At 35.8% G+C, this 27,162-nt stretch overlaps 2 protein-coding genes across 3 annotated transcripts in view; one reads left to right on the top strand and one right to left on the bottom strand.

The window, feature by feature from the left end:
- Nucleotides 1–2,972: 2,972 nt before the first annotated feature.
- On the top strand, nt 2,973–12,091 carry LManI (Lysosomal alpha-mannosidase I). Of its 2 annotated transcripts, none has more exons than XM_017611629.1 (9): nt 2,973–3,237; nt 8,488–8,672; nt 8,735–8,920; nt 9,015–9,354; nt 9,439–9,572; nt 9,641–10,084; nt 10,224–10,390; nt 10,460–10,764; nt 10,852–12,091. In XM_017611629.1, the coding sequence occupies exons 1-9, from the start codon at nt 3,151–3,153 to the stop codon at nt 12,043–12,045; spliced, it is 3,042 nt and encodes a 1,013-aa protein (XP_017467118.1). In that variant the 5' UTR covers nt 2,973–3,150; the 3' UTR covers nt 12,046–12,091. The 2 variants fall into 2 exon arrangements, with proteins under 2 accessions (XP_017467118.1, XP_017467119.1); XM_017611630.1 differs by having other exon boundaries at nt 9,641–10,165; nt 10,305–10,390.
- Nucleotides 12,092–13,501: 1,410 nt separating this feature from the next.
- Pkg21D (Protein kinase, cGMP-dependent at 21D) overlaps nt 13,502–27,162 on the bottom strand; it is a 46,498-nt gene continuing 32,837 nt past the window's right edge. The window contains exons 3-9 of the mRNA XM_017611628.1: nt 20,210–20,724; nt 19,682–20,132; nt 17,551–17,920; nt 17,018–17,469; nt 16,721–16,884; nt 16,470–16,655; nt 13,502–14,233 (exon numbers count right to left, since the gene is read on the bottom strand). Of these exons, the coding sequence (XP_017467117.1) occupies nt 14,071–14,233; nt 16,470–16,655; nt 16,721–16,884; nt 17,018–17,469; nt 17,551–17,920; nt 19,682–20,132; nt 20,210–20,724 (2,301 nt within the window). The 3' untranslated portion in view covers nt 13,502–14,070. The remainder of the gene's footprint in view (nt 14,234–16,469; nt 16,656–16,720; nt 16,885–17,017; nt 17,470–17,550; nt 17,921–19,681; nt 20,133–20,209; nt 20,725–27,162) is intronic.

Here is a 27,162-nt window from a genome sequence, read left to right as displayed (position 1 = left end):
CAACTCTGCAATTTCTTTCTGACTAAAAATCGATATTTTCGCCGCATCGATGAATTAAAAATATACAAGAAAATGGAACAATCGAAATGTACACATTTATTTATTTAAATAAATACACATCCCAGTTATACAAATAACTTAGTAAAAATAAATAAGATTTCAAATGCTTTATAATATTTATAAAACTGTATCTAATGCTCGGTTTTCATGAGATCAAAAACTTCCTCAACTAACACCTGACACCATATCTACATTATAAAAACCGATCAAATTTTGGTGGCATTCCGTTTTAATTGCTAATATCAAATGTGAACTGAAATTTTTGGAAGGAAAAAATAACAGCCGTTTAGCTAGTACTTGTCAGTTTACTCTCTCGCTTTGAGCGATTTTTTTTTTTTTGACAGTTTTACTAGATTTATGGCCGCTTTCTGAATTAACCTTTAACTTTAAAGCTCCATTTTATATTTAAATGTAGGATTAAAAATAAAGCTATGTCTAAAGTTAAGCATTTCTATTAACGGATTTTGACGTATGTAGGTTTCCTGGTAGTAAGCCAATTTAAAACCGATAATAAAATGCTTAACTTTAGACACAATCATAAATTTTAATGCAACCTTTAAATATAAAGGGAGCTTTAAAGTTAAAGGTTACTTGAGAAAACGGCCCTTAGTCGGAAAAATACGGGATAGATCCCATTATAAAGCATGCTAAAAGAAATGATTTATGGCTGGGTAGATGCCAAGGTACATAAACAAAGCATTTCGCTGCGGTGCTACCATAATTCTGAATAAAATATTTTCCATACTTAATAAGTATGCATTGTGAAATTCAAATTTGAGCAAAATTTTAAACTAATCCTAGCTAAGATTTTTCCCTACTAGAACTTAAGTTAGGTTGGTAAACTGGCCCTAAATGTAAGACTTAAATATACGCATACGTGTAATTATTTAACGTGAGGTGTGTGCAAATTTCTTTTGTTTTTGTAAAGCCAGATGTATAAATTAAAGCACAAAAAATTAGTTTTAATATACATTATGTTAATAAATTAATTGATGCTACACCAAATTTCGAATCGAATAATCGAATGGTTGGGTAATGTTCGAAATTCGAAAAAAAAATCTAATTTCAATCCCCAACTACTCAGCCCTACTTAACGGAACACGGCATGTAAACAATTTTATAGAGGTTGAAAAGCTTGCTTTGACAATGGGAGGTAATTGTAAAATTTTGAATTATATTAAACTTTCTGTCATCTTTTGAACAAAAAATAAGCTTAATTTTTTATTTTCTTTCTTGCAAAGTACTATCTTCGACTCATTTTTATATGGTAGAAAACGAGCAACACCTTCACCAAAAAAAAATAAATCTAAAAATCAACGCTAGCTACTTCAAACTTGTAATTTATTATACTAAAATAATAAAATAATAATAAATAATAAATCTAAAAATCAACGCTAGCTACTTCAAACTTGTAATTTATTATACTAAAATAATAAAATAATAATAAATAATAAATCTAAAAATCAACGCTAGCTACTTCAAACTTGTAATTTATTATACTAAAATTGACTGAGACAAAAAACTGCATATTCAACATCCTTTTAAGAAATCTACTTATTTTCCAAAGGTATTTTTGTATCAATTAGAACACGCATCGTCTCTGCCCAAAGAAACTTTTTAAGTTGGCAGAAATTTGTCGAAAAATATAGATTTGCGGAATAAGGGATTTTGAGATGTACTATGCATTTGTAATGGTTTTCAGATTCAAAATTAATCTCTTGATCAAAAATACAAAATGAGAAGATTTGGCGCATATGCACATACATTTCTTTTTCGGTTATTCTTCGATTGCTTCGAGGATAGTTCGAAATTTTCAGTGTTTGGAAACCGCCGATCGAAAGATGAAACATTGGCCAATGTAGTCGCAATTTACAAATCCTGGCAATTAGCCGGGCGATCTGCCCCTCAGCAAAAACGTCAAATGCATTGGTCGCGAATTCATGCAGGACTAACTCAGGACCGACAATCACACACAGCTGCAATGGAATGGAATGTCAATGAATAACAAAAAAAGTATATTGGTAAAACTTGTCAATGTGTGGTGCGCCTATTATTATGACTCAGGGTGTATTTTTTTTTATTTATTTAAAAAGCAACTGTACCGATAAATCTCGAAGAGTTCTGAAAACGTTCTTGAAAACATGCATACATACTTACATATGAAAAAAATTAAAAAAATCACCAACAATTTATTTCTATGCTTGAAAGAATAATGATTTTTCTCAAAATATGTACATAGATCGGAAATTGATCTCGAATTCTATTTTTATGCAGTTAAGAAAATTTCCTTCTGATTTAAGAAAAAAACCATAGATATCTTTTTACTTTAGTTTTGTTTTATTATTTAGTTTTATTTTTGTACAACACAAAACATGAACGAAAAAATCACTTAAGCTCAAGTAACATTAGATTTATTGCAGAGATTTTACAAAATTTATTGCAGCAAAAATAAACTTGCAAAGCGAATGACATAAGACTATAAATTAAAAAGTTAAACGTTGAAGGCGCGTAAAAAATTAATATTATTTGTCGACAGATGTTATTTAAATCAAAATCGATAAGAAGTAAATAAATAAATATTTTGCAGATACCCCAGAAAAATTCAAAGAATGATAAAATAATCCATTAAATCTATGCCTGATGTTATCAGCAAAAATCGACAAAATATCATGATTTGGAATTTAAAACTAAAAATTATACTCAAATTTTACACACTCAATTGCCTTTATTTTTACTAAGCGCAACTGAGTCACTCATCAATGAGCTCAAAAAAAGTAGCTCATTAATTTCTTATCAATAAATTGTTTTTTTCTACAGCTATTTTGATTTTTTCTGTTTTCTTTTGCAATATGCATAACAACTTGATTTTAATTCTATAAAGCCGCGATACTTTGTATTTACATAAAGAGCATTGGCTTTCAGCTGCAGCGCAACAGTAGTTCTGAGTGGTTTGGTGCGAACGAAACAGTTCTGTGTGGTTTTGCGAAAAAATACATAATTGCAAGAAAATTTCTTTTGTGCATAGAGTGTGTAAATAGATTGTTGAAATATACATATTGCAAAGTTGCGGCGAGTACTTGTGCAAGCGAAATGCAGTTACTTTGTGGTTTAGCCACAATTTTTGTGCTACTTGCTGTGTTGCGAGAACAGCAAGTCCAAGCGGCATGTGGCTATGCGGTGGGTTGATGACATCAATTTTCTTTTTGTTTTTTAGTACTATTTTTGTTTTTCGATTAAGTGAAAGAAAAGAAAACTGCTTCTATGAGTGAATAGCTCAGCGCAGGTTTTATTGAATAATGTGAACGAACACCTCTTCGTTTCACATCAACTGGTTAATTTTGGTAGAACTATAAGGAAAAAAATCATATATCAGTCAGTTGAATGTTGTGATTACCCAAGTAAGGATAATAAAAAAATCAATGCTAAACTAACTTGATAGTCTACAAAATTATTATTGAAAAAAGATCAAAAGTTGACGCTCAGTGCTTCGAGAGAATTCATATGATCATATCAGTATATTTTGTTGTTGCAAACTTAATAAGAAATATTGTCACATAATCAAATAACCAGGCTGTCATCACGATACACATCTGCACTCGCCCATGAGTTCAGCGTACCTATCGTTTAGGCTTGGCTAGGTTGGCTAGGTTGAAGTGGCTGCCGGTGACCACACCAGCAAAACTAGGCCGACATTTTTGGGCCCATTGTGAGACCACGCGAATAGTGAAACTGCCTTCCCCTTGGATGTTGTACCAAACAGAGACCAAACTGAGCTGGAAAACAAATAAAGAGAGGCGCGTAGAGAGAGCCTACACAGCTTATTATACATGCAATAGAATATTCAGTAGGATTTGGGAATTAAAGCCCTCTGGATGTACAGGGCTGTCATACGACCAATACTTACCAATATACGCGTCATTAGTTTCGTGGCCAGCACTAGACAAACAATAACACGTCAGGAAATTAAGCAGTACACCAGATAGCAGCTTGTGCAGGTGCTACAGCAGCAATTAAGTCGTGCTCATCTGATGCGCTTAATGTGGTTCTGCATAAACTGCCCATTGAACTCAACATCCGCGAAACTGCTGCGTTCTCGGCGGTCAGACTCAAAGAGTCAGGCTACTAGAGGGCGCTGCGGCACGGCCATAGTTGTATTCTTGATAAGCTTATCGAATCACAGAAACGATCAAATTATATAACTCCTACGACAGATTTCAGGAAAAATTTTCAGGTGAAATTTCCTCCTCAGGATTGTCGAGGAGAATGCCACTGAAATCGAATGCTGACGTGTTCCAAATGGACTACAGAGTTTTGCCTCTTTCTCGTTCTGACTACTTGACTTTGTTGGCATCTTCCAAGTGGAAGTACTGGGAATCGAAAGGGCCTGTAAAGCTTTACAGAGGAACTGCGTAGGAGTACAAAAAGCATACATTTTCTCAGATAGCCAAGCAGCACTTCTGGCACTTGACTCACCGGTAACCAAATCTAAAACAGTCGGAGATTGAAAATGGGCATTCAGCTCGACGGCCGAGCTAATATACCCTTGTGGTCAGCTGATTAAGTCAAGTGATAATTTGACTAGTTTTGGCTATTGTTTCTTTTGTTTGTTTGACGTATATATTTTTTTTTATACAAGTTTAGCACTTCACCTAACCACCACCGCATAAATCCACATTTCAAACTTCGTACAAAAACTATGAAAATTCAACATTCTTTAACATTTGCACCCAAAAATTTTAAAATTTTTATTTAGAATTTTTAGAAAAATTTTGGGTATGCAGTTTTGCAGCTCATGACGCTTTAGTAGGTTATAGTGCAAATTTCAAAATCGCATTGATTTTTAATAATTTATTTTGATGATGGTGCTAGGCATTTTCTCCCATACAAATGAAATTGTCGAGCATATTTTATATGAAAGAAAAAGTACACATCTCTGAACAAAAATTTTAAAATTTTCGGGTGAAAATATTAAAGTTTGCTGAATTTTCATAATTTTTGTACGAAGGTTGAAATGTTGATTTATGTGGCGCTGGTTAGGTAAAGTGCTAGGTTTTTATAAAAAAAAATGTTAACGTTAAATAAGCAAAAGAAAAAATAGCCGCCAAAAACTAGTCAAAATTAATTAGCTGGCCACAAGTGTACATCTCTCCCATCTGGGTTCCCGGCCATAGGAACGCACACGAAAATGAGAGGGCTGATGAGTTGGCTAAGGCCGGAGCATGTTTTGATGAATCCGAAGCAGAGACAATAAACTGTCCACTCGGAATCCGCGAATCCTATCCTAATAGTTGCCGTATTTCTACTTTAGATATGTGGTGCAAGTCGTCGAGAAATTCAGAATCTATACAGAGATTGCAGGACATTCCCATAACAGGTGGTTTCTGGCGCTCTTCTTCATTTCTGCAGTCTCTGCTGAAGTCAATATGGTGGGGAACTTCCAACCTCTCCGCGTGAATTCCGATGGCAATATGGACTATTAGTAGGGCCACTGCTGTAGATACATAAGTCAATTCGGCATGAGGATACACTTTGACCATTTCACGTTACATTCTGACGAAGTGAGTTTTGCCTGCTTAAGAAACAAATCCCTTAGAATGAGCTCACAGGTAGCGAGTGGCATGCCTGAACCTTTCCTTTAGATAAGGGAAAAGCGGATGAGGGAAGAACGCTTCAAACACGCTTCAAATAGGACCTGGCTTTAGCCGTGAACTAAATATATTAAACCTTGGAAATATTTGCGTTGCTTAAAAAATTTACTTGTGATTATTTATTTGCTTCCGTAGATAAATTGTGAGCCAAAAGATTGCCCGTACCACAACCTTTATCTAAAACAATATCTATAATAGGTTTGTTCCACAAGCTACTTGTAGAAAAACTCGAGCAAAGCTCAAACTGTCAGCGTATATCAAATAAACTCTAAAACTTACTTGTGGAACACGTATGTGTAACTCGAAGTGACTTCCAATAGCTTGTGGAACAAACCCATTATTTTATAACTTTCTGTCAATTCCTTGATTTATTATGTGTTTAAAAATGTTATCGATGACGGGCAGTCAATTAAATTAGCGATCATAATTTTCATTTGTATTTTTGAGGAATTAGTGCAAGTGGGGTACTCAAAGATTAGTACTGAAGAACACCTGCTGTGAGTGACTAGACCGCTTTTTTCGAATTTTGATTTGTGATTGACAAACAAACTACAAACAAATAATGAATCGCGTTAAAGGCAACTACTGTATTGATAAAGTAGCTGGGTAAATCTATGATATATGAACTTTGACATCGAAAGTTTAAATGAAATGCATTAAAAAAAGAACGTGATGCATATTTGGAGCGATGTGTCCATCAAGATTTTAATCTTTCAGAGGAATCAATAACAAATCAAATAATACACGCTAACCCTTTATGGACTATAAGTTTAAAATTGACAAGTAAGAAAGTCTAAGTTCGGCAAGTATTAAATATATGTTTTCCACCTTTCCGAAAGCTACCGCTACATGATAAGCGGGTGTATAAATTTTAAGTAAACTAGCGTCCTTAAATTTCGAAATATTGAAATTTAAAGCATTTCTGAAATTTACCGTTATATGAAAAGCGGCTGTAAGTTTAGTCCGATTTCAACAATTTTCAACGGTTTGCTTTTATGTGGCAAGCACAATAACCATACCGAGTTTGGTACAAATTGCTAGAACGGTTAACGAGATACATATATGTGATCATAAGTCGGCGGTGCCATGCCCATTTTCCAAAATTTTACCATAAACGTATTTCCTGGTAAAGAATTGTTGCAACCATCAATTTTGAATAAATTAGCTTTAATATTTACTGATTTATCGAGGATTTCGTATTTCCTAAATTACCTTTATATGACATGTGGGCGTGGTTATTTTCCGATTTTAAAAAATTTCGGCCATTGGGTACATGTAACTATAAGTGGGCGTGGCTACGCCTATTTTCCAAAAATTTTGAGCGAATTATCTTCAGTAGTTACTAAAATATCACAGTTTTCGTGTTTCTGAAAATTACCGTTATAAGTATGGGAGGTAGGCGTGGTTACTGTACGATTTCGCCCATTTTCAATACCAACCGTCCTACGCCCAAAAGAAGTGCATGTACCAAGTTTCGTTAAGATATCTCAATTGTTACTCGAGTTATCGTGTGCACAGAAGGACGGACGGACAGACGAACGGACAGACAGTCACCGCTTAATCGGTTTCTCTTTTCATTCTGATCATTTATGTATGCATTTGTCTATATCTATCTCGATTCGTTTTGCCTGTTACAAACAACCGTTATGTGAACAAAGCTAAAATACCCTTGTGCACAAGTGCGCTCGGGTATAAAAATATAGACGACGAATTCGGAACTTTTTCCTTTTTTTTAGGAGAGAACATATAATTTTTTCTAAAATATTATAAGGAAGAAATGACTTTTTTATAATTCAATTACGTCACAGTTTTTTCTGTTAACATTTTTTATAATAAAGAATTATAACAAAAATTTATTTTACATTATTTTTGGTGAAATAAATTTTTTAGGAAATACCTATTACAAAAATTTTTGTGTTCCTCAAAACAAATTGTTTCCCAAAACTTTTTTCTAAAAATTGCTCAATTTTCCGAAAATATGTGTTTCAAAAAATGTATCTATTTTCTAAAAATTTATATATTTTTTTTTAATTAAAGTCTCTTCAAAGTGTATTTTTTTGTAGAAAAAATTTTTTTCTAAAAATAATTTTAATCAAGTTTTTCGTAAGTTTCTCCCGCACCACCTAACGGATACATTTTTTTCGAGTTAATTCTTTCCACTTAAGTACGTTACGTTCTAAATATGAAACAAATCGGACCATAAATACGGGTTTTCCAAATATCTTGACTCCTAAGCCACCTATCGGGTAAATTCATCTCACATGGGGTACATTTTCACATGCATTGTCGTCAGGTTTTGAGCTAAGTTTAAAATTTCAATGGCTGCAAGACTTGATTAATAAAAGCTTGTAATAAAAACAGAAAAAATTCAATTGATTCACAGAATTTCTTATGTGGGGAGAAACTCTTTGCTCAGCATGTTTCCCTTGGTCCTGACCCGATTGATATTTTTAAAAGACAACAGTATTGTAGTCTTTCATTTACTGAACTTGAAGTTTTAAAGTGGTGGCAACCCTCATCATATTGAGTTCTCTTCAAAAATATTTTTAAAATAAATCGTTTTGGAACTACTTTTGTTTACCTTTCACACTGTTGTAATATTTTATTTAACTTATTGATTCGTTGATTTTAACATTCGAAAAAGTTGGCAAGGCTATTCACAGATATCCTACACAAACACATCGCTAACTTTCACTTTTATAATATTTGTAGAAAATTCCACTTGTTAAAATAACATTTCACCAACTGACTCCAAATGTTAATCCATATCCAATTATAGAACTGTCCCGCGGGCAAAGCGAACATGATCAATGTGCATTTGGTACCTCACTCTCACGACGATGTGGGCTGGCTAAAGACTGTCGATCAGTATTACTATGGTGCGCGCAATGACATTCAACATGCCGGTGTACAGTACATACTGGATAATGTGATTAGGGAACTGCTAAGGGACGCTAAACGCCGGTAAATCAAGTCGTTAAGGAAAATACAAAAATGTACGAAACATTTATTGGCATTTCCCTCAGTTTCATTTTCGTCGAGTCGGCATTCTTCTTCAAATGGTACAACGAACAGACGGCTGAGGTAAAATCACAAGTGAAGACTTTAGTCAAGGGCGGACGCTTAGAATTTGCTGGCGGCGCTTGGTCTATGAACGACGAAGCGGCTGTACATTATCAATCGGTGATTGATCAGTTTACAATTGGTTTAAAGTAAGAGTTGCTCGAGTAACCAGATTTGTTGAGTAATTTTTGGCTAGTGACTAAATCGTTTTTGTTTTTTTTTGTGGCTTAATTATCATCAAAGAGCGCTCCAGCAAACTTTTGGCGCCTGCGGCCGTCCTCACGTAGGCTGGCAAATCGATCCTTTCGGACATTCGCGTGAAATGGCTTCGCTCTTTGCGCAAATGGGCTTCGATGGACAATTTTTTGCCCGCATGGATTGGATTGAGAAGACGGAGCGACTTAAAAATTTAACAGCAGAGGTGATATGGAAAGCAAGCGAGGTTTTGGGCCAGAGCGCGGAACTCTTTACAGGTTTGTTATATCGGCATTATTCTGCGCCGCCTGGTTTCTGTTTCGATGCACTGTGCTCTGATGCACCGATCATTGATGGCGTGAGTTACGATAATAATGTGAAAGAGCGGGTAAGTGTTGTTGTGGGAAATAGTTAATCACCTGGAAGATTTCATATCATATGTTTACTAAAGACAAATTATCAAAACTTGTAGGTTGACACTTTTATTAAGTACATTCAAGAAGTCACAACTCACTATCGTTCCACACATGTGCTCATACCCATGGGCGATGACTTTAACTACCAGATTGCTGCAATGAATTTCAAGAACATGGATAAGTTGATCAAGTGAGTCAGTCCTCCCTTCCTTCAGTGCGCTGTTGAGTTAAGCTTAATTTTCCATCTACACTCACTAGGTACGTCAACGAACGTCAATCGCTTGGCTCAAAAGTGAATTTGTTTTACTCGACACCTGCTTGTTACCTCAAAGCCATACACCAGGCGCCACTCACCTGGCCCAGCAAGGCACAAGACTTCTTCCCTTACTCCACTGATTGGCACACTTACTGGACGGGCTACTATAGCTCTCGCCCCACGCAAAAGCGTTTCGAACGCGATGGCAATCACTTCCTGCAGGTCACCAAGCAGCTCACCACTTTTGCGAATCTTACCGGCAACGATGTGAATAGCAATTTGGACGCCCTTCGGCATGCCATGGGTGTTATGCAGCATCATGATGCCATCACTGGCACCGAAAAACAACACGTCGCCGCAGATTATGATCGGCTATTGGCTGCCGCCATTGAGTCTGCGCAAGCGAATGCGCGTGCTGCTCTACAGAAATTAACTAATCTCACAAAAGGCGAGTTTGTCAGCTGTCTACAGTTGAATATTAGCGTCTGTGAATTCACCAAAAATGGCGCGGATCAATTGGTTGTTACATTATTTAATCCACTGGGACGTCCGTCCTACGAATATGTGCGTGTACCAGTGAATAANTGGCGAGTTTGTCAGCTGTCTACAGTTGAATATTAGCGTCTGTGAATTCACCAAAAATGGCGCGGATCAATTGGTTGTTACATTATTCAATCCACTGGGACGTCCGTCCTACGAATATGTGCGTGTACCAGTGAATAATGAGGCTTATATTGTGACCGATGAGACGGGTAAGAAGTCGGCTGACGATTTATTTGCGCACAAAATAAGCTTAAACCCCAATTTTTAATTGCTTTAAGGTCGCCTTCTCCCTTCCGATTTGCTGCCTGTGCCTGCGGAGGTGCAGCGCTTGAGTTTTCGTCCAAAGATTGCGTCACACGAGCTTGTCTTCTTGGCATATGTGGAAAAGTTGCGTAGCTACTACATTAAAAAGAGCGCTAATCCACGCAGTGTGGAGGAGCTTAAAGTCGAAACTCAGATGCGTAGTATGAACAGCATTCCGAAACGTTTCAGCGAAATGCACAAAAAAAGTGCAGAGGAAAATGAATTAAAATCCATTGCCATCGACTCTGAGTCCAGAGGCGAGATCATTGTGAAGAATTCGGTAAGCCGTGTCCTACATTTTAAAATTTGCAAAATTTACTTTAGCCGCGCTTAATTCTATCTGTATTAATTCACTTCCACTCTACAGCATGTTAAATTGACCCTCGATTCCAGCGGCCATCTCACCAAAGTTGAGATGAACGGCGTTAGCGAAAATATCCGTCAGGAGTTTTACTATTACAATGCCGCAGCTGGCAACAACGCCGAATTCAAAAACCGCTCTTCAGGCGCCTACATCTTTCGACCCAACGGCACTGAGTTGCTCATTGGCAGACAGGTCACCTTTAGCATTTACGAAGGCACGCAAGTGAAGGAGGTACATCAACGCTTCAGTGATTGGGTCTCACAGGTGATTCGTATATACGAAGGCGTCAATCGTGTTGAGTTTGAATGGCTTGTAGGCCCCATACCCATCAACGACAACATCGGCAAAGAGGTGATCACACGCTTCACCAGCAACATCAAGTCCGCTGGGGTCTTCTATACCGACTCGAATGGTCGCGAAATGCTGAAGCGTAAACGTAATCAGCGTGAATACTTTAAACCCAATATGACAGAGGCAGTTTCGGGTAATTATTATCCCATCACTGCGCGCATAGCCATCGAGGGCGAATCGAACCGCATTGCCTTACTCAATGATCGTGCGCAGGGCGGCAGCAGCTTGAAGGATGGCGCGCTTGAGCTCATGTTGCATCGGCGCCTGTTGCGCGATGATGCCTTCGGTGTTGGCGAGGCGTTGAATGAAACCGCTTATGGTGAGGGTGTAGTGGCACGCGGAAAGGTCTATTTGATTTTGAGTAATGCGGAGGGTACACCATCGCGTTACGAACGCCTCGAACAGCTGCAAATTCACTTGCCCTTCTGGAAGTTTTTCAGCAATGCAACCAAGGCCACAAACAAAAAAGTACGACAAATATCTTCATTCAATTTGCCGCAAACTGTGCATTTATTAACTTTGGAACCGTTTAATGCAAACGAGCGTCTAGTGCGCTTGGAGAATTTCATGGACAAGTATGATGCGAATCCTGTGACTTTCAACTTGCGGCCGCTCTTCGATCAATTGAGTGGTGAAGAGATACGTGAAACCACATTGGATGGTAATTTAAATTTGAGTGAGATGATTCGATTCAAATTCCAGCCCGAAAGCTCAAACGTAACTAAACCTGAATATTATAAGACTTTGCACAGTCCACTCTTAGCGAAGAAGAAGGACTCGGTGAGCAAGTTCAGCATAGTCTTGCATCAAATGCAAATACGTACATTTGTTATTAAGTGGAGATAACTGTGAAGGATTATTATTGAAAAGTATAATTTTCTGTATAAAAATATGTTTTCATGTTTTTTAATTGCTGTATTTTGGTAACTTTGGTCGGCAAAGTTTGAAAAAGGTGTAAGTCCTAAAGCAATTTAAGCGATTACTTCGTAAAATGACCTTTTGAATAGGCGCATGAGAGAGGGAGTTATTTGTTCCATTAAACGATTTTACAATTTAATACTAGAGTAAGTACTTTGTTGTGGGCTATATATTGGGATTCAGCATGTAAAAAAAGAACAAGGAAGCTTAAGCGCATGTCGAAGAGTCACGAGACTACCTACGATACGGTGGCCCGAGACATGGAAGTAGTATGTGTGTAGCGCCAGGCATCAGCGTCTATAAACTTATGAATAATCTGTTCCTAGATCAAATGACGATAAACCAGATTTATATTGCTCCAGACAAAGCAACGAAAGCTTGACGCCGAAAACCTAAAGACACTGCAACCCGAAAAATCTTGCATGCAAACAACTGTCCTTTTCCATGCAAACAACTGGCGGATTTAACATGGCGATGTCCAAGGAAGTGTCAATTGCCCCCCGCTGCATCCCTTTCCGATAGTTTCGAACTAGCCCTAAATTCTATAGTTCCGAACCAGTTATAAAATCGACGGACGAAATAAAAAAGCATCATGATTTTTCAATCTTTTCGGTTCTTCCGTGTGTGCGGTTTTAAAGTATTTTTAAAGAAATGTGTTTTTAATTTGAAATTCAATTCGTTTGAATATTGTAAGAAATGTACGTTTACATAACTTTGGCTGTAGCGGAGTTTGCAGATGTGCTTGCTGTTATTAAATAGATTCCCGCGGTCCCAAGATCTTAAAATATTACGTAAACTATTTTTTTTTTTTTTTTTTTTTTTTTTTTTTTTTTTTTTTTTTTTTTTTTTTTTTTTTTTTTTTTTTTTTTTTTTTTTTTTTTTTTTTTTTTTTTTNAGCTGCTAAACAAACATCTATGTAAAGTAAACAAGCCCCCGCTGCATCCCTTTTTCGATAGTTCCGAACTAGTTATAAATTCGTCGCCTTAGATATAGATTTCTTATGAAAAAAGTGAAATGAAATAGTTTTTAAAAAGTACCACATTTCACTGTTTTTAAACTGGTGAGGATCTATTTACTATCGGACTGGTTCGTTTTTGGCGATAAAGATCTAGTACGGAGCTAGAAACTTGATTCACTAGTTCGCGATTTCCCTGCAGGGGAAGAACGCCCGGTCTCAGAATTTCGTTCAAAAATGCCCTATCTCAACTAAAAATATATTGAAAATATGAAATTGGGCGTTCTTGAAAAGTTTTCTGAGATCTGGCTGCCGACATAGTCCGATCTTCCACTCAGCCATCGATATAGTATATAGATATTCTCTAAAATATTTAATGCCCAACGATATAACAGTGCCTCCTGTGATGCAAGATTTGATGAAACGTCATTATGATTTTGTATCTGGTTTTTATTTAGCAATAAATTTTACACTATTCTACATAGTAAATGAATTTCGGAAATTTAACAGACAAAGGCACACAATTTCATTGCATTTTTGATTAAAACTACTTGAGCAGAGTTGTTTTTAAGTGCTAAAAGTGCTTAAAGCTAATATGTAGAAGTATTTTAGAATATAATATTATAATTATTATTTTCTTTTTTATAAGTTGCATGACTAAAGATATGGAAAATATCTGAAAAATACTTTATGAAACTGCATCTATCTATGTACATACACAGGTATGTATATGCAAGTTGTGTGAGCAAAGTGCTATTTTCACCACTGCTAAATTATTAAAAAATTTATTTAAAAAGTGTATGCATTCAACAACGCTTTACATTTTTATGTTTAGTTTAAAAAAATGCTTTTAAGGAAATTTCACCATATTTATACATACATATATAAATTGATATTTGATTAGAAAATTTTGAGCAATATTTTATGTAAAATATTTTTTTAGCTCAGCTGTTTTAAGGCACTATATTGACCAAAGTAAAGGTGCTTGCGCGGTTTTTTTAAAAGTCCGCATCCCAGCCGGAGAACTCATCTGGCGGTTCTTCGGGATCACATGGAAATTTATCGAAGTACATTGTATCCGTTGGATGTGCAATGGGACGCACAAATGGCGGTATGAGCAATTGCTGTTCGAGACCATCCCAATCAAAGCCAAGGAACCATCTAATTTTTGAGTTGGTGAAAGAGAGTGGAAATAAAAGGGGAGAGTTAAAGGTGTTTGAATTTCACTTGTGATTGTGGCCGTTTTAAGTTTTCGATTTGAGATGGTAATGTTAATGGTATTGGTAATGGTAGTGTTAATGGCAACGGTATAGTAATGATAAGATCAATGTGATTTCGAAGGCGAAAGCTCACTTATGGCAAAGGAGGTGGTGATTTTTAGATGGGCTTATGGAAATGGTAATGGAATTGACTTTGACGATGGTAATGGTATTGGCGAACATGAAAATAACGTTGAGGAATTAATGTCGTTTTGATCCTTAGAGGGTAAGCATATGTATTTAAATTTAAAAATATCATGCATTGAATTGTAAATTGTGGTTCATCGAAGATAAAAAAATAAAATCTGATAAAAAAACGTAACAAAAATTGTTTCTCCTAAAATTTTCATTAATATCAATTGTCTTATCAAGTGTTTTCTCCAAATTTTTTTTTTCTTTTAAAAGATTGTCCCCAAATATCGGGCTTTCAAAGAAATAAAAAAATTTAAATATTGTAATTTTTTAATTTTGTAAGATATTACTTTTCGAAAAATTCATTTTTTGTCCACATAGTCTTCCCTCCTAAAATGTTAAATTTTAAGACCCCACTATTTCTCTAAAAATTTTGCCCTTAATATTATTTTTAATTCTTATTACCAAAAAATAATTTTGGCCGAAAGAATAATTTTTATCACAAAAATTTTATTCTTCAAGAAATCATTAATTTGGTTTAACATATTTGTTTCCTAAAAACTAGTTTTCCCTAAATTATGTTTTCGTAAATTTTTTTGAAATTTTTTTTCCAAAAAAATTTAAATTAAAACAACTGAAAGGGTTAATGAAAAACTGCACCCGTGACAATGGCGGCTTTGACTTATTGGTATAAAATGGCGTTAGTAATGAAAATAATATAGAAAATTTATTTTCACTTTAAATGGATTTTTTTCTAAGTATGTGTTTTCAAAGAAATAACTTTTTCACAAAAAATAATTTTTGTCAAATTTTTTTTTTAATATTGCAAATTTTTTAGTTTGCTAGATATTAGTTAAAAAAAAAAATAATTTCTTCTACACAATTTTTTTTCTTCGAAAAAATTTTAATTTTTTCCACCTGAAATGTTAAATCTTAAATAAGCGACTTTTCTCCGAAATATTATTTTTTAATTTTTATTACCAAAGCTAATTCTTCACGAAGGAATAAATTTTATCAAAAAATTTTTTTTCCAAAAAATCTTTAATTTGGTTGGTTTAACATATTTTTCCCCAAAAACTAGTTTTTCCAAAATTTTGTTTTTGATATTTTTTTTATACAAAAGTTTTTAAAACTTATATTAAAACTTTTTAAAACTTATATTAATTTTAATTTTAACTAAAAAAAGCTTTCTTTAATATTTAGAAAATTTTTACTACTACTACTACTACTTAATGAATATACGTACACTAACCAGAATATGTTTCCGTACAGTGTTTGTTTTTTAATATTTGCGATGTTTTTCATAATAATTTTTTTTTCGTTAATTTTTAAAGCAAACAGTTCATTCTCAATCAAATGGCATGAAAATTAAATTCAAAGTTTTAAAAAATTTGGGAAAATTCGACAAATTTTCAGCAAATTTTCCAACTTTTGAACAACATTTTTAAGAATTCTTTGAGTAAGCAGTTTTGTAGTTCACTCAATTTCAGTGTAAGAAAGTGCAAGCTCTAAGTGGCTATAAACTACGGTTGATTTTTGAGATTTTTTTTTGTTGATGATGATGCTCATTTTCTCCATATAACGGATGCGTGATAGTATTTTTGTATGAGAAAAATATCGAAGAGCGTCAGTAAACAAATTCTCAAAATTCAAAGGTAGATTATAGCCACTTAGAACTTGCACTTTATCATACTGAAATCCTAAAAGGGTTAATTTAAAAAAATGCACCCATTACATTGGCTTTTTTGACTTCTTAGTATGTATAAAATGGCTGTGGCAATGAAAATAGTAAAGACAATGATAACGGTATTCGCACTGCCGCTAGTGATAACTGTAATAGTAGTACAGTTGCGATATTGGTAATTGTAGCAGCAGTAGTGTAGTTAATAGTAATAATAATGATGATAGCAATGACCGTGATAAAAGTAATGGTAGTTGTAATGATATGGTAATTGTAATGGTAATGGAAATAGCAGTCATATTACTGCAGTTGTAATGGCACTCACTTATGCTTCTTAATATTTTGTATGCCTCCCTTTTGATAGCCCAAACGCTCTGCCGGCACATCACGACACAGTTTCTTGATCAATTGCACAGCCGAACGTGACATATGCTTAGGGAAATCGATCATATCAATACCCTTCAGAATTATATTGTAGGTTTTCATAGGATCCGTAGCAGTGAAGGGCGGACTGCACAATAAAAATTTAAACTATAATTAAAAGAGCCGGAAAAGCTCAACTCTCTCATAACTTACGTGCCATTGAGCAGCTCATGTATGAGTATACCCAAAGCCCAATAGTCCACAGCACGATCGTGACCTTTGTTCAAAATAATTTCCGGTGCTACATATTCTGGCGTGCCGCAAAAAGTCCAAGTCTTGCTGCTATTGCCGATATATTTGGCAAAACCGAAGTCGACCTGCGGGTAAAGTAAAAGTTATCGTTTATCACATACTTTTGCAAGCTATGTTTGCAGAGTTATTTTAAAATTTCAAGCAGCTTCGAAAGCATACAGCTTAAGACAATAGTTTGATTAAGTCTTCTCCACTTACGAGCTTCACATATCCCCTCTCGTCCAGCATCAAATTTTCCGGCTTGAGATCTCTATAGATAATGCCATGCGCATGCAAATACTCGAATGCTTGCAAGACGCAGCCAATTATGAACTGTGTAGCATTGTCGTCGAAGCAGCCACGATCGCGCAACATAGTCCATATCTCGCCACCCATACAGGCTTCGAGCAACATATACACATACTTCTCATCACGGAATGTGCGATAGAGGCGACAAATAAAGGGTGAATCGCAGGTAAGCATAATGGTGCGTTCGCTAAAGACATGCTCCTCCTGTTTGGTATCGACGATATGCTTCTTCTTAAGACACTTCAATGCAAATATATCAACGCTGTTCTCACGATAGGCTTTCACAAGTTCCACGCGTCCGAAACCGCCGATGCCGAGTGTGGCTACAACCTCCAAATCGGTGAGCTTCATGTCAGGGAACTCTGTGGTAGTGGGGAGCGAAAAAATTGGGGAAGAGCACTTTTAAAAATTCAATATTTGTAGTTGAATATAGGATCACTTACCTTGCTTCACATTGGCGCCGAAAATCTCTTTGGTCTTCTCCGCATACTTCATGGCCAGCACACGATTCTCATCACCGTAGTTCTTTTCCTTCAACTCGCACAAATCGCCAATCAACTGCGTGAAGGAGTCACGATCCAGCGTTAGACACTCAACACCGGGCGCCATGGCGATAATATTTGCCGTACGTTTATCCTCATTGATGAGAGCCTGCTCACCAAAGTAATCACCACGTTCTAGTGTGCGTATCTCTTTCTCCTCGGAGGTGGGTGTTAACTTTTGTGTGACCTTGACGCTGCCTTGCGAAATGAGGAAGAAGGTGTCACCACTGGCGCCTTGGCGTATGATGTAAGTGCCAGCTGGATAGAATTCCTGTGGGAGGATAATTGTATTTGTAGTGGCTTGACTTTTAAATGTAAATTTTTTTTATTAAAAATCACTTAAAAAATTACTTATATTTACATCACTCTGTCGCATACATTTCTTAGATCGTTAGATTACTTTGAGTTTGGCTTTCTTGCGTTTATGGCGCGTGACTTTGTGTGTGCAACGTACTTTAATGCTTTATCGCAGCCACAACATATATTGAAACTGATAATCCAGTTTAAGCTGAAGGCAAATTTTTCGATTTGAAACTGCTGTAGGCATGTTTAAGAAAATGTTTGCTCTCTTTCTAGTCTTTATTCACTTTAAGGAAATGCATCTTATTTGCATGAAATTTTGAGTTCAAAAATAAATTTTTCGAAACGATTTTGAGCACGCAAGTTAATAGGCCTTTCGTAACGGCAGATAATTTAAAAGCATATTTCAACAACTCAAAAATAAAAAGATAAGTTTTGATTACGACATTTCGATACGAAATTTAAGGATTTATAATTTTTTTTTGAAAAATATGACTTCGATCAAAAGGTTAAGTTTAAAAAAATAAAGAAATTCTTCACTGAAAATTTCAAAACTATTAAAGTTCGGATTTTTTTAAATTAAAAAAATTTTGAAAAAAATAAAAATCTAAATATAAGGCAATTAACAAATTTCAAAAATATTAATTCAATTATAAACTGAAGTTTCTTTGGAAAAATTTCGAATTTTTTTCAAAAGTATATTTTATATATAGTGCTTTAAAAATTAAACAAATCTTGCACATAAAATGGGAAAACTATTAAAGTTCTGATTTTTTAAAGTTAAAAAATTCTTGGAAAAATTAAAAAATCTATACATATATAACGAAGTTCTGACACATATTTCTAAAGTTTATAAACAGTCATTTTCGAAAATACATATATTCGGAAGCAATGACAGTAATGAATATGTAACAATAAAAATATAATTTTTAAAACTTTGCCGCTAAGTGCTTAATACAATATAAAGGATTTCTAAAATATATTCGAAACTAAAACTTTAATGGGTAAACAAAAATATTTTCTTAAACTTAATTTTACAAAATCCGATTACAAATGCCTTAAATTCATTCAGTAATGGTTTATAAGCTGAAACTTAATTTTTTGATCAAAATTATTTTCTCAATTAAATTCCTGAGTTTTTAAAACTTTTTCAGTAAAGAAGTATTTTCAAAAACATACACCAGTATTTAAAAGTTATGACTCTTTGTAGTTAATTTTTTTTTGTAATATTTTTTTTCTCCAAATTTATCACCAAAGTCTGCTATTCATTTCGGAAACACTTGCTTTTACTAGAAAATTTCATAAATTAGGCGAACAAGAAATTTCGAAAATTTATTGGAGAACTGTTAACTGCATTGAATCTTTAATTTTGCTTGTGATTTATGCGCCTTAAAAAGTTTATAAAAAGTTTTTAGAAATCTATAAACAAATCCAAACGTAAGTAATTTCGAAAATTAAAACTTTATTTTGTATTATTTAGACACATTATAAAATTTTTTTTAGAGGTACATAACCTGAATCTATAGCTCTGATTTCAAAAAAATGCCCGATGCAAAATAAAAACCTCGAAATAATACTCGTTTTTCTGAAAATGTATTTCCAAAAAATTTTTCACTAAGGCCTAAACCTACATATATTTTAAAATAATCTAGTATTCTTGCTTCCTTATCTTAATACTTGAATAAAGTATTTAAAAATTTAATTTTATACAAATAAATTTGACCACACTCACCACTTCCAGCACATCGGCTATTTTCGCCAACACCTCCATGCTGAGATTCTTTAGCAGCGGCACCGATCTCAAAAAGTTCACGCTATTCTCGATCCTTTGCATGCCCGTACGCATCATGATCTGTTGGAAGACTCGACGATCTAGCACCCATACACGCGCATCTGATAAGACGCGTATCGAAGCGGTACGCGTGCAATTGTAGAGTATGGCAAGCTCACCGAAAGCCTTGCCCGGTCCCATGACGCTCAGCACAATGCCACCTTTGACCACCTCAAATTCACCCTCCGCCGAAACGTAAAGATGAGCGCCCACCTCGCCTTCGCGCACCACAAACTCTCCCTTGGCGATCGCCAGCGGATACATGGATTCAACAAGTTCTCGTACTTGCGAAGCGTCGATATTCTTGAGAAAATCATTGTCCATTATAGCGTCTTTGATGAGTTGTTTGGAACTGTGTTAGAGAATGAAAATGCATATAAGATTTGATGTAAGAAATATGTATTTTGCTGGAAGAAAGCTTTAACGCACCTGAAATCCTTTTCATATTTCGGTGTGGGCACATTGATCGACTGCTGCATGGAAGTTTCACAACTTTCGCCGGAAACACCCTGTTTCTTGAGCACTGGCGCGTGTAGCTGCGCTGACATGGGCGTCAATTTCGACTTAACGCCGTTGCATGTTGACGCGGTGGCCGCCGCCTCGGCTGCCGTTTGTGCTGCTGCCGCATCCAAGGCGATCTCCACCGGTTGATTATTGACAGCATTTGAGCTGGTCAGTGCACAGGTTACAGCAGTGTTGCCGGTGTCAGTTGTTGCCGTTGACTCGCTGATATTCGATTCGACCGAGGTGCTATTCTCCGGTGTGAGTTGTCGAATGCGTGGCGTCGAATTGCTGTCTGTTTCGAATTTTTTCTTGCATACTGTACAAATTTGATTCGGACTGGCGAGTAGAAAGCTATTGGGTGATGGGGCGGGAGCTGTGGGTGATGGTGGTAGATCGGCGATAGCTATGGGTAGTGGATTGGCCGTTTGCTGAAGAACACTCTGTAATTGTTGGAAGAAGGAACGTTAAGATTAAAGCACATGGTTTAAAAGGCAAATAAATTCATAAAATTAAAGATCTGTAAAAGTTTTAAAATGGCTTGTTGTAATTATTTCCCCGCTTTATAACTTGATAAGTGTTTCGATCTGACAGTTTCGCTAATAAATCTTGGTCCTACTACTATTGGTTCCTATAACCCTTTTTTCCTCCTTGGCTACATTTATTAAACCAAGCCTTCGTTCCTTAGCCATTTTTGCTAAGTATCGAGCCCGGGCTTTTTACGTTTTGGTCTTTTATGACGTCATTATTGGATCTTCCTACTTTGATTGTAAGCATACTGCCTATACGATTTATAGTCGCCTTTAAAACCTTTCTCCGTGACTAAAATTTTTGCTAAGGTGCAAGTTATTTCAACGTGTTGACTGCGAGATTTTAGTTTCTTTTACTAGTCTGAATTCTTGTTTGGCCACACCAAAGGAGGAGAACCGTCTTATCCGCTTGGTTTCAGATGGATACCTCTGCCAAAATTGCTAAGGCGGGTACAGGGACAAATAATAAATAAGAAGAAGATTCCGGGGTCTGTGTGAGGGCTTCCGGCCAGGCTACTCCACGGAATCTTTTTTTACGAAGAGAAAGTATCGAAATCTTGCATACCGCGTCAGTGTGGAACTAAACCTTACCGTCCTTTATCGGATTTCCCCCCGGTACTACCGTTAAGTATTTCATTTTCATTCGGAAGGATCTATATTTTGTCTTCAGCGGTGAAGCTTTGAGCTTTTTAAAAGGAGTCCGAGCGAAGTTTCGTCCGAGGCGAGATATCGCCATATGGTCAACTTACTTACTTAATGTTGGTTGAAACAAGTGAAACTTACAAGAAATTTTTTACATAAATATAGAATTCAAAATTTCGTAGACTCCAATATCGACAACTTATTTAGCATCTAACGAGTACGAAGATTTTCTAATTGAACCCATGCAATGTTCAATTAATAGGACGAATGCTAAAAACATCCGAACATATTGATGTATAAAAATATAACACTTGTCCAAGAAAACTACATAAATTAAATTTATCAGACACGTGGGTATCACGCGTTTTGATTCATTCCACATAAAAAAAAAACACACATAATAAATTCAATTGCCCCCATTTAAGCGCACAAAAGCATATGTATACAAATTACTCCTGCGTGCTGGGCAGTGTATGTACAATGTACACCACTGTAATATGAAAACAAACAAAAAATATTATATATTTGTATGCGATTTGCATTTATAAACGTTCAATCAATTCAATCAGCGCAAAGAGCGAAACAAATTAACACTTAGTTAATTTGGAATAACCATCAAAACAAATATAAAATATGATTAATTACAGTGGTGCCCAAATGGTCAATGTGTGCCTGATACTGTTTCCAGTTGGATGGAATGCTGTATATGAAGTGATTTGATCTTAAGTAGATCACGTGCACGCGACTTGTTTGTGCACACCATCATTGAGTGTATGAAATGGGGCATACATACATACATAGGTATTGCATTTGCGAGGTATTGCGAGGAGTAAACATATGGTTAACTGTGGTTTTAACTGTTCTTCGCAGTATACGCGTAAATTTTCGTACTTTAAAACGAGGGAGTCAGTATTGGGGCACATTGGGTTAGTCTGAACGTGTAGGACCCTGCCGGGAAACAGCTCGGTAGCTCCGCTAAGTGCTGAGTTACCTAACGCTACTGGGAAGCTATCTAAAAAAATAATGGTATATATATTAGGCATGCAAAGTTTTGCACTTGCTTATAGAGTAGTGCCAGCGCTGGGCGTTGCTGGTATATATTATTCTCTTTCGCCATTTCCCATACAGCCGACGATAAGTATTGGGGTATCAGTTATTGTCTGCGTCGACCTGAAACCCATTTGTATCCGGTCATGCAGTTGCCTGAAAAGTCTAGGTTAGAATGGCTGCTCCGCTCAGAGAGCGGAGCACACGTGTGCTGGAAAAGCCCGTTGTGATACCACTGGCCGAAGCCATTTGTTTCTTTCCCTCCCTTACTAATTGAACCACCGAGTGCGTTTTATATAGCACAAAAAGTCGAGAACGTTCGTCGAGTTAAATTCGGCTAAACAATCTGGAAAGTACTTGTTGAAGAATTTGTTTGCGTGTGTTGGCCAGGGCGGGACAATGGCAGAGATAGTGTTCGATGGTCTCCACCTATTCCTCGTTTCTGCAACTGCGACAGAAATTCTAACCTTATTCCATGTGTGTCCATCAGACAATGTCCGGTGCTTACCCCTAATACTAATCTGAGAGAGGAGCGGTCCAGCCGGGTAAGAGCTATGGATCGCTTTACATCAATCTTTGGCCAGATTTGCCTGGTAGTATGGCAGGTGGTTTCCACAGTCCACCTTATACATATTTACTTCCTCAACGAGTACCGCCTTGAATCTGTGTTTGCAGGAGGTAAGAGGTATGCCCGCATTCCGAGCAGAATTTACTTCAGATATTTCCGCCCCTCCTTGTCAGCTCGTCGGCTAGGCAGTTGAGAGGGATTTCTCGATGTCCAGGGACCCATACAAGAGCCAAGGGGCATTTTGATGCCAGCAGGTTAAGAGCCTTCCTACATTCTATGGCTACTTTGGACGCTGTTTCGTTAGAATTGAGGGATTTGCTAGCAGCCTGGTTGTCAGAATAGATAGAAATGGGCCGTCCTGGAGGCGCGGAGCCGCCCCCATTATGGCGTTTAATTTTGCTTGAAAAACGCTAAATGGTCCGGTAAGCGAAAACTGAGGTTTAGCGCGAGTTCGTTAGAGTAGATCCCGCTACCCACTCTTTTGTTAAGCTTGGAACCATCTGTATATATGGCCGTATACCCTGCAAAGTCTATTTGACCTGTAAATTTTTGGGAAGGGAATTTTATAGCACACACAATTTTAGTATGATAAAGTGTATGGTTGCTTCCGCTATGAGTTCACGTTGATTTTTAATAACTTTTTTAATTTTCTAAAAATCCAGATTAGAACTCTTAAAATTTGGTTGAAGATTTTATTGAATTTGGTATAAAAATAAAACCTTTGATTATTATGGTTGCGGTTATAGCATTAACATACATATTTGTACAAAGCAACTTCATATGTGGAATTTATACTTAGTACCATATGTAAAGGCTTCTGTTTCGGCAGAAAGTTCCAAATGAAAATTCGAGACCGCGAAGATTGTCGCAACGGGCTCCCTGCTATTGACTTCGGATAGGTACACACACGGTTCTAGGATAGACGACAAAGCAGGTGCAGGTACTTGTGAACCTGGTACAAAAATTTCAATAAACATGAGCAGATGTTCCAGGTTGAAGTATTAGGAATCTAGTCTTGTGCCAAATTACAGCTCGAAAAAGGTTTAAGATATGTCTTTTTTGTTATTTTTCAGATTGCCAAGCAGTCACCTAGGCCCTGTCTTACAGAATGATGAAATGCATACATACTTGGTATAGACTGATATGGCAGCTTTAAATATTTTGGCTGCAAAAATTACGCTAATACAGTCGCTAACGATCTCCAGCTGCCTTTTTAGGACAGTAACCATTTTGTGGTCTCAGTTAATCATCTTCGAAAGACATAATTTCTGGGTGGACCTTTTCAAAAAAAAGCTAGTATTCTATTTAAAAGAACCGACATCAGACTACTGCCTGGGTACTCAACTAGTAACCACCAAGACTTCAAAAAACATTCGGCTTTGGCCAGACAAATATTAATCCATTTTAAAGCTCCAATGGTCGAAAGCTTGATTTAATAAAGAATTCGCCTACCACGATTCTTTTAGGTTTCAATACGAAAACCGATGGTATCTTGGGCATACTGAGTGAGGGATTTTTTAGAGACACAGTAAATGTTTCAAGTTACAGTGTCGCATATTCTGCTAAACACAAACACTTGACTTACTAGCTGCCCTCGACGCTCTCCTGGATATTGATGTAAACGACAGCGCCAAAGCACTTGAACTTATGAGGACACAATCTAGCGAAACTCAGCATTGAACACATAAAAACTAGGTATATTAGAATGAGTTCCGCAGTTAAAAGCAAGTTTATCGTCTCCATATCATTTGTGACGAAATTTCCTCTGAGAATAAATGCCTTTGAATAGGCAAAGACTGGCTAGTTCTTATTTTCAGATACATTTATATTTTGTGATATGTTAATGTTTTATTATTATATTATTTATATTTATAGAACATTCGATTAAATGTAATTGAGTAAAAAAAAAATGCAGCAAAAGAGCTGCACATATCATGCACTTAATTTCCCATCGTCAAGCATTGCGCCAAGCGCACAAAGATGGTATCCCTTCAGTAGAAATGATGAACTTTGGCCACAGAAAAGTATTTGCAATATCTTGCAGTTAAATGCCCGGGCACATAAGCAACAAAAAAAAAACAACATTTAATTGAATAGTTTACATTTTAACAAGCGACAAACAAATAAAGAAAATCAGATAACAGGCGCGAGTGCATAACCCATATGAATGCGTTTGTGTGTGCATTCGTGTACTATTTTATGAACAAATAGATAGCTCTTTTTAAAAAAGGAAAAATAAGAAGAAAACAACGGGCTATCATAAGGGTAACATCAGTGACTTGCTGTGAAGTCTGGGCACTTAGCAATGCAGATGATAAGGCGGTCGAGAATAATTTTCGACAAAAGGCGATATCTGCTTGTAGGATATCTATACTTGCATATACATATATGTAGTTAGGTATGTACATATGAATGCTTTTGCAGTGGTGAGCGAAAAGTATGGAAGTATTGCGCTGCATTTGACGTCAGCTTGTGTTAAAAAAATAAGTAAAAATATGAGAATAAATTGAGGAAAATATTCAAATCACTAAGTGGCCGGGTGTTGCTGTCAATGTGTCGGTGCAAATGTCAGCCAACGAATTTCCATATACAAAATGTACATTTGTATGTACATATGTATGTATTTTCGCTAAGCGCACACAATGAAGTTCTAGTTGTTGTTTACTGTGTGCGCTCCGTATATTTCATTTCTTTGATTGCATTTTATATAATATTTGCATGAAAAATTTACACTTAGAGTAGATATTTGTATACACACATATATCTAGTACATATCTAGATTTTAATACGTTGAGTTAGTTGTAAAGTGTTGGCATTTCATAAAACAAATTTTTCACCTTATTTAGCTTGCACTAATTTGAAAAGTCTACCGGTGTTAAAAATTAACTGCTTCCAGAAAGTAAATTTTTCTTATTTTTGCATGTACATTAGACTGAACCACCTTGCAAGCAAACAAAAAATTTGCCGTACAGCGCAACCTTCCTTAGTAAAAGATGAATGACTTCTGGCGAGCTTTAATTTACTGACATTATGGGGCGTAGGTTGATACATATGTATGTATTTCCTTGGGAAATGTTTAATGGTTTTTGTCGAGCTTTACATTGCAATTCTGACTAAGATAGCAAAAAGACTTTCGTAAGACAAATGGCAGGATAATTCGAAAGGCTTTTGTTATTCTAACGCAAAAGTCTTAGAATAAAAGCTCTCTCATACACTAGTGGTGAAAAATTGTTTAGAGTGCAAGCACTTGTAAGTACATCAATTAGCTCGCGTCTCGCCAATAGTTGCAATGGCCGAGTGAGCGGGGCACTGGCGTGCCATTCGAGAGATCTGAGCTCGATCCCTGGGGCAGCGGATTTTTTTTCTTTTTTTAATTAAAATGTTTATATATTTGAATTTAATATGAATTTTTTCTTTTTTAATTTAAATTTTAAGATTTTATTGTTTTAAAAAAGATATATATTTTTTCTTTTCATTTAATTTTTAACTTTCGTTTTATGTATTTTTAAAACTTTTAAATGTAATTCTTTTAAAAAGAAGAATATTTTTTTAGTTTCATTAAATTTTTAGGAACTCATTTTATTTTGCTCTTTTTTGAATATCTTTTTCTTTCTTTTTTTAGTTAAATTTTTTTTTAAGTTTTTAAACTTAACTGTTTAGAAAAGAAAGATACTTTTCTTTAAATTTAGTTAATATTAAGAACCTTTTTTTATTTATTTCTACCTTGTGTTTTAAATTTAATTTATTTTTATTGTGTTAATTTTAGATTTTACTGTTTTAAAAAGAATTTTTTTATACCTTTCATGAGCATGACATGGTATTATAACTTTGGTCCTATGTTTGTAAGTACCAGAACAAAAAGAGATAGACCCATTAAAATGTACACTTATATGATCAGAACGTCGAGCTGAGTTGATTTAGCCATGTCCGTCTGTCCGTCTGTCCGTCTGTCAGCTTTATCTCCTATACCACTGATTGTTCAGATACCAGTTTTTGCGATATATCTCCTTTATGTAGGAAACTAAACCCAATAAATTGTGTTACCGGTTTACATACCGATCACATAGCAGTGAAAATCACTTAGATTGGTGCTA

The sequence above is a fragment of the Rhagoletis zephyria genome, unplaced genomic scaffold, assembly GCF_001687245.7.
Source record: "Rhagoletis zephyria isolate East Lansing unplaced genomic scaffold, Rhagoletis_zephyria_1.1 Rzeph_scaffold_00434, whole genome shotgun sequence".
Taxonomy (NCBI): domain Eukaryota; kingdom Metazoa; phylum Arthropoda; class Insecta; order Diptera; family Tephritidae; genus Rhagoletis; species Rhagoletis zephyria.
The sequence above is the reverse complement of the archived record's forward strand: the minus strand, read 5'-3'. Positions and strand labels throughout refer to the sequence as shown.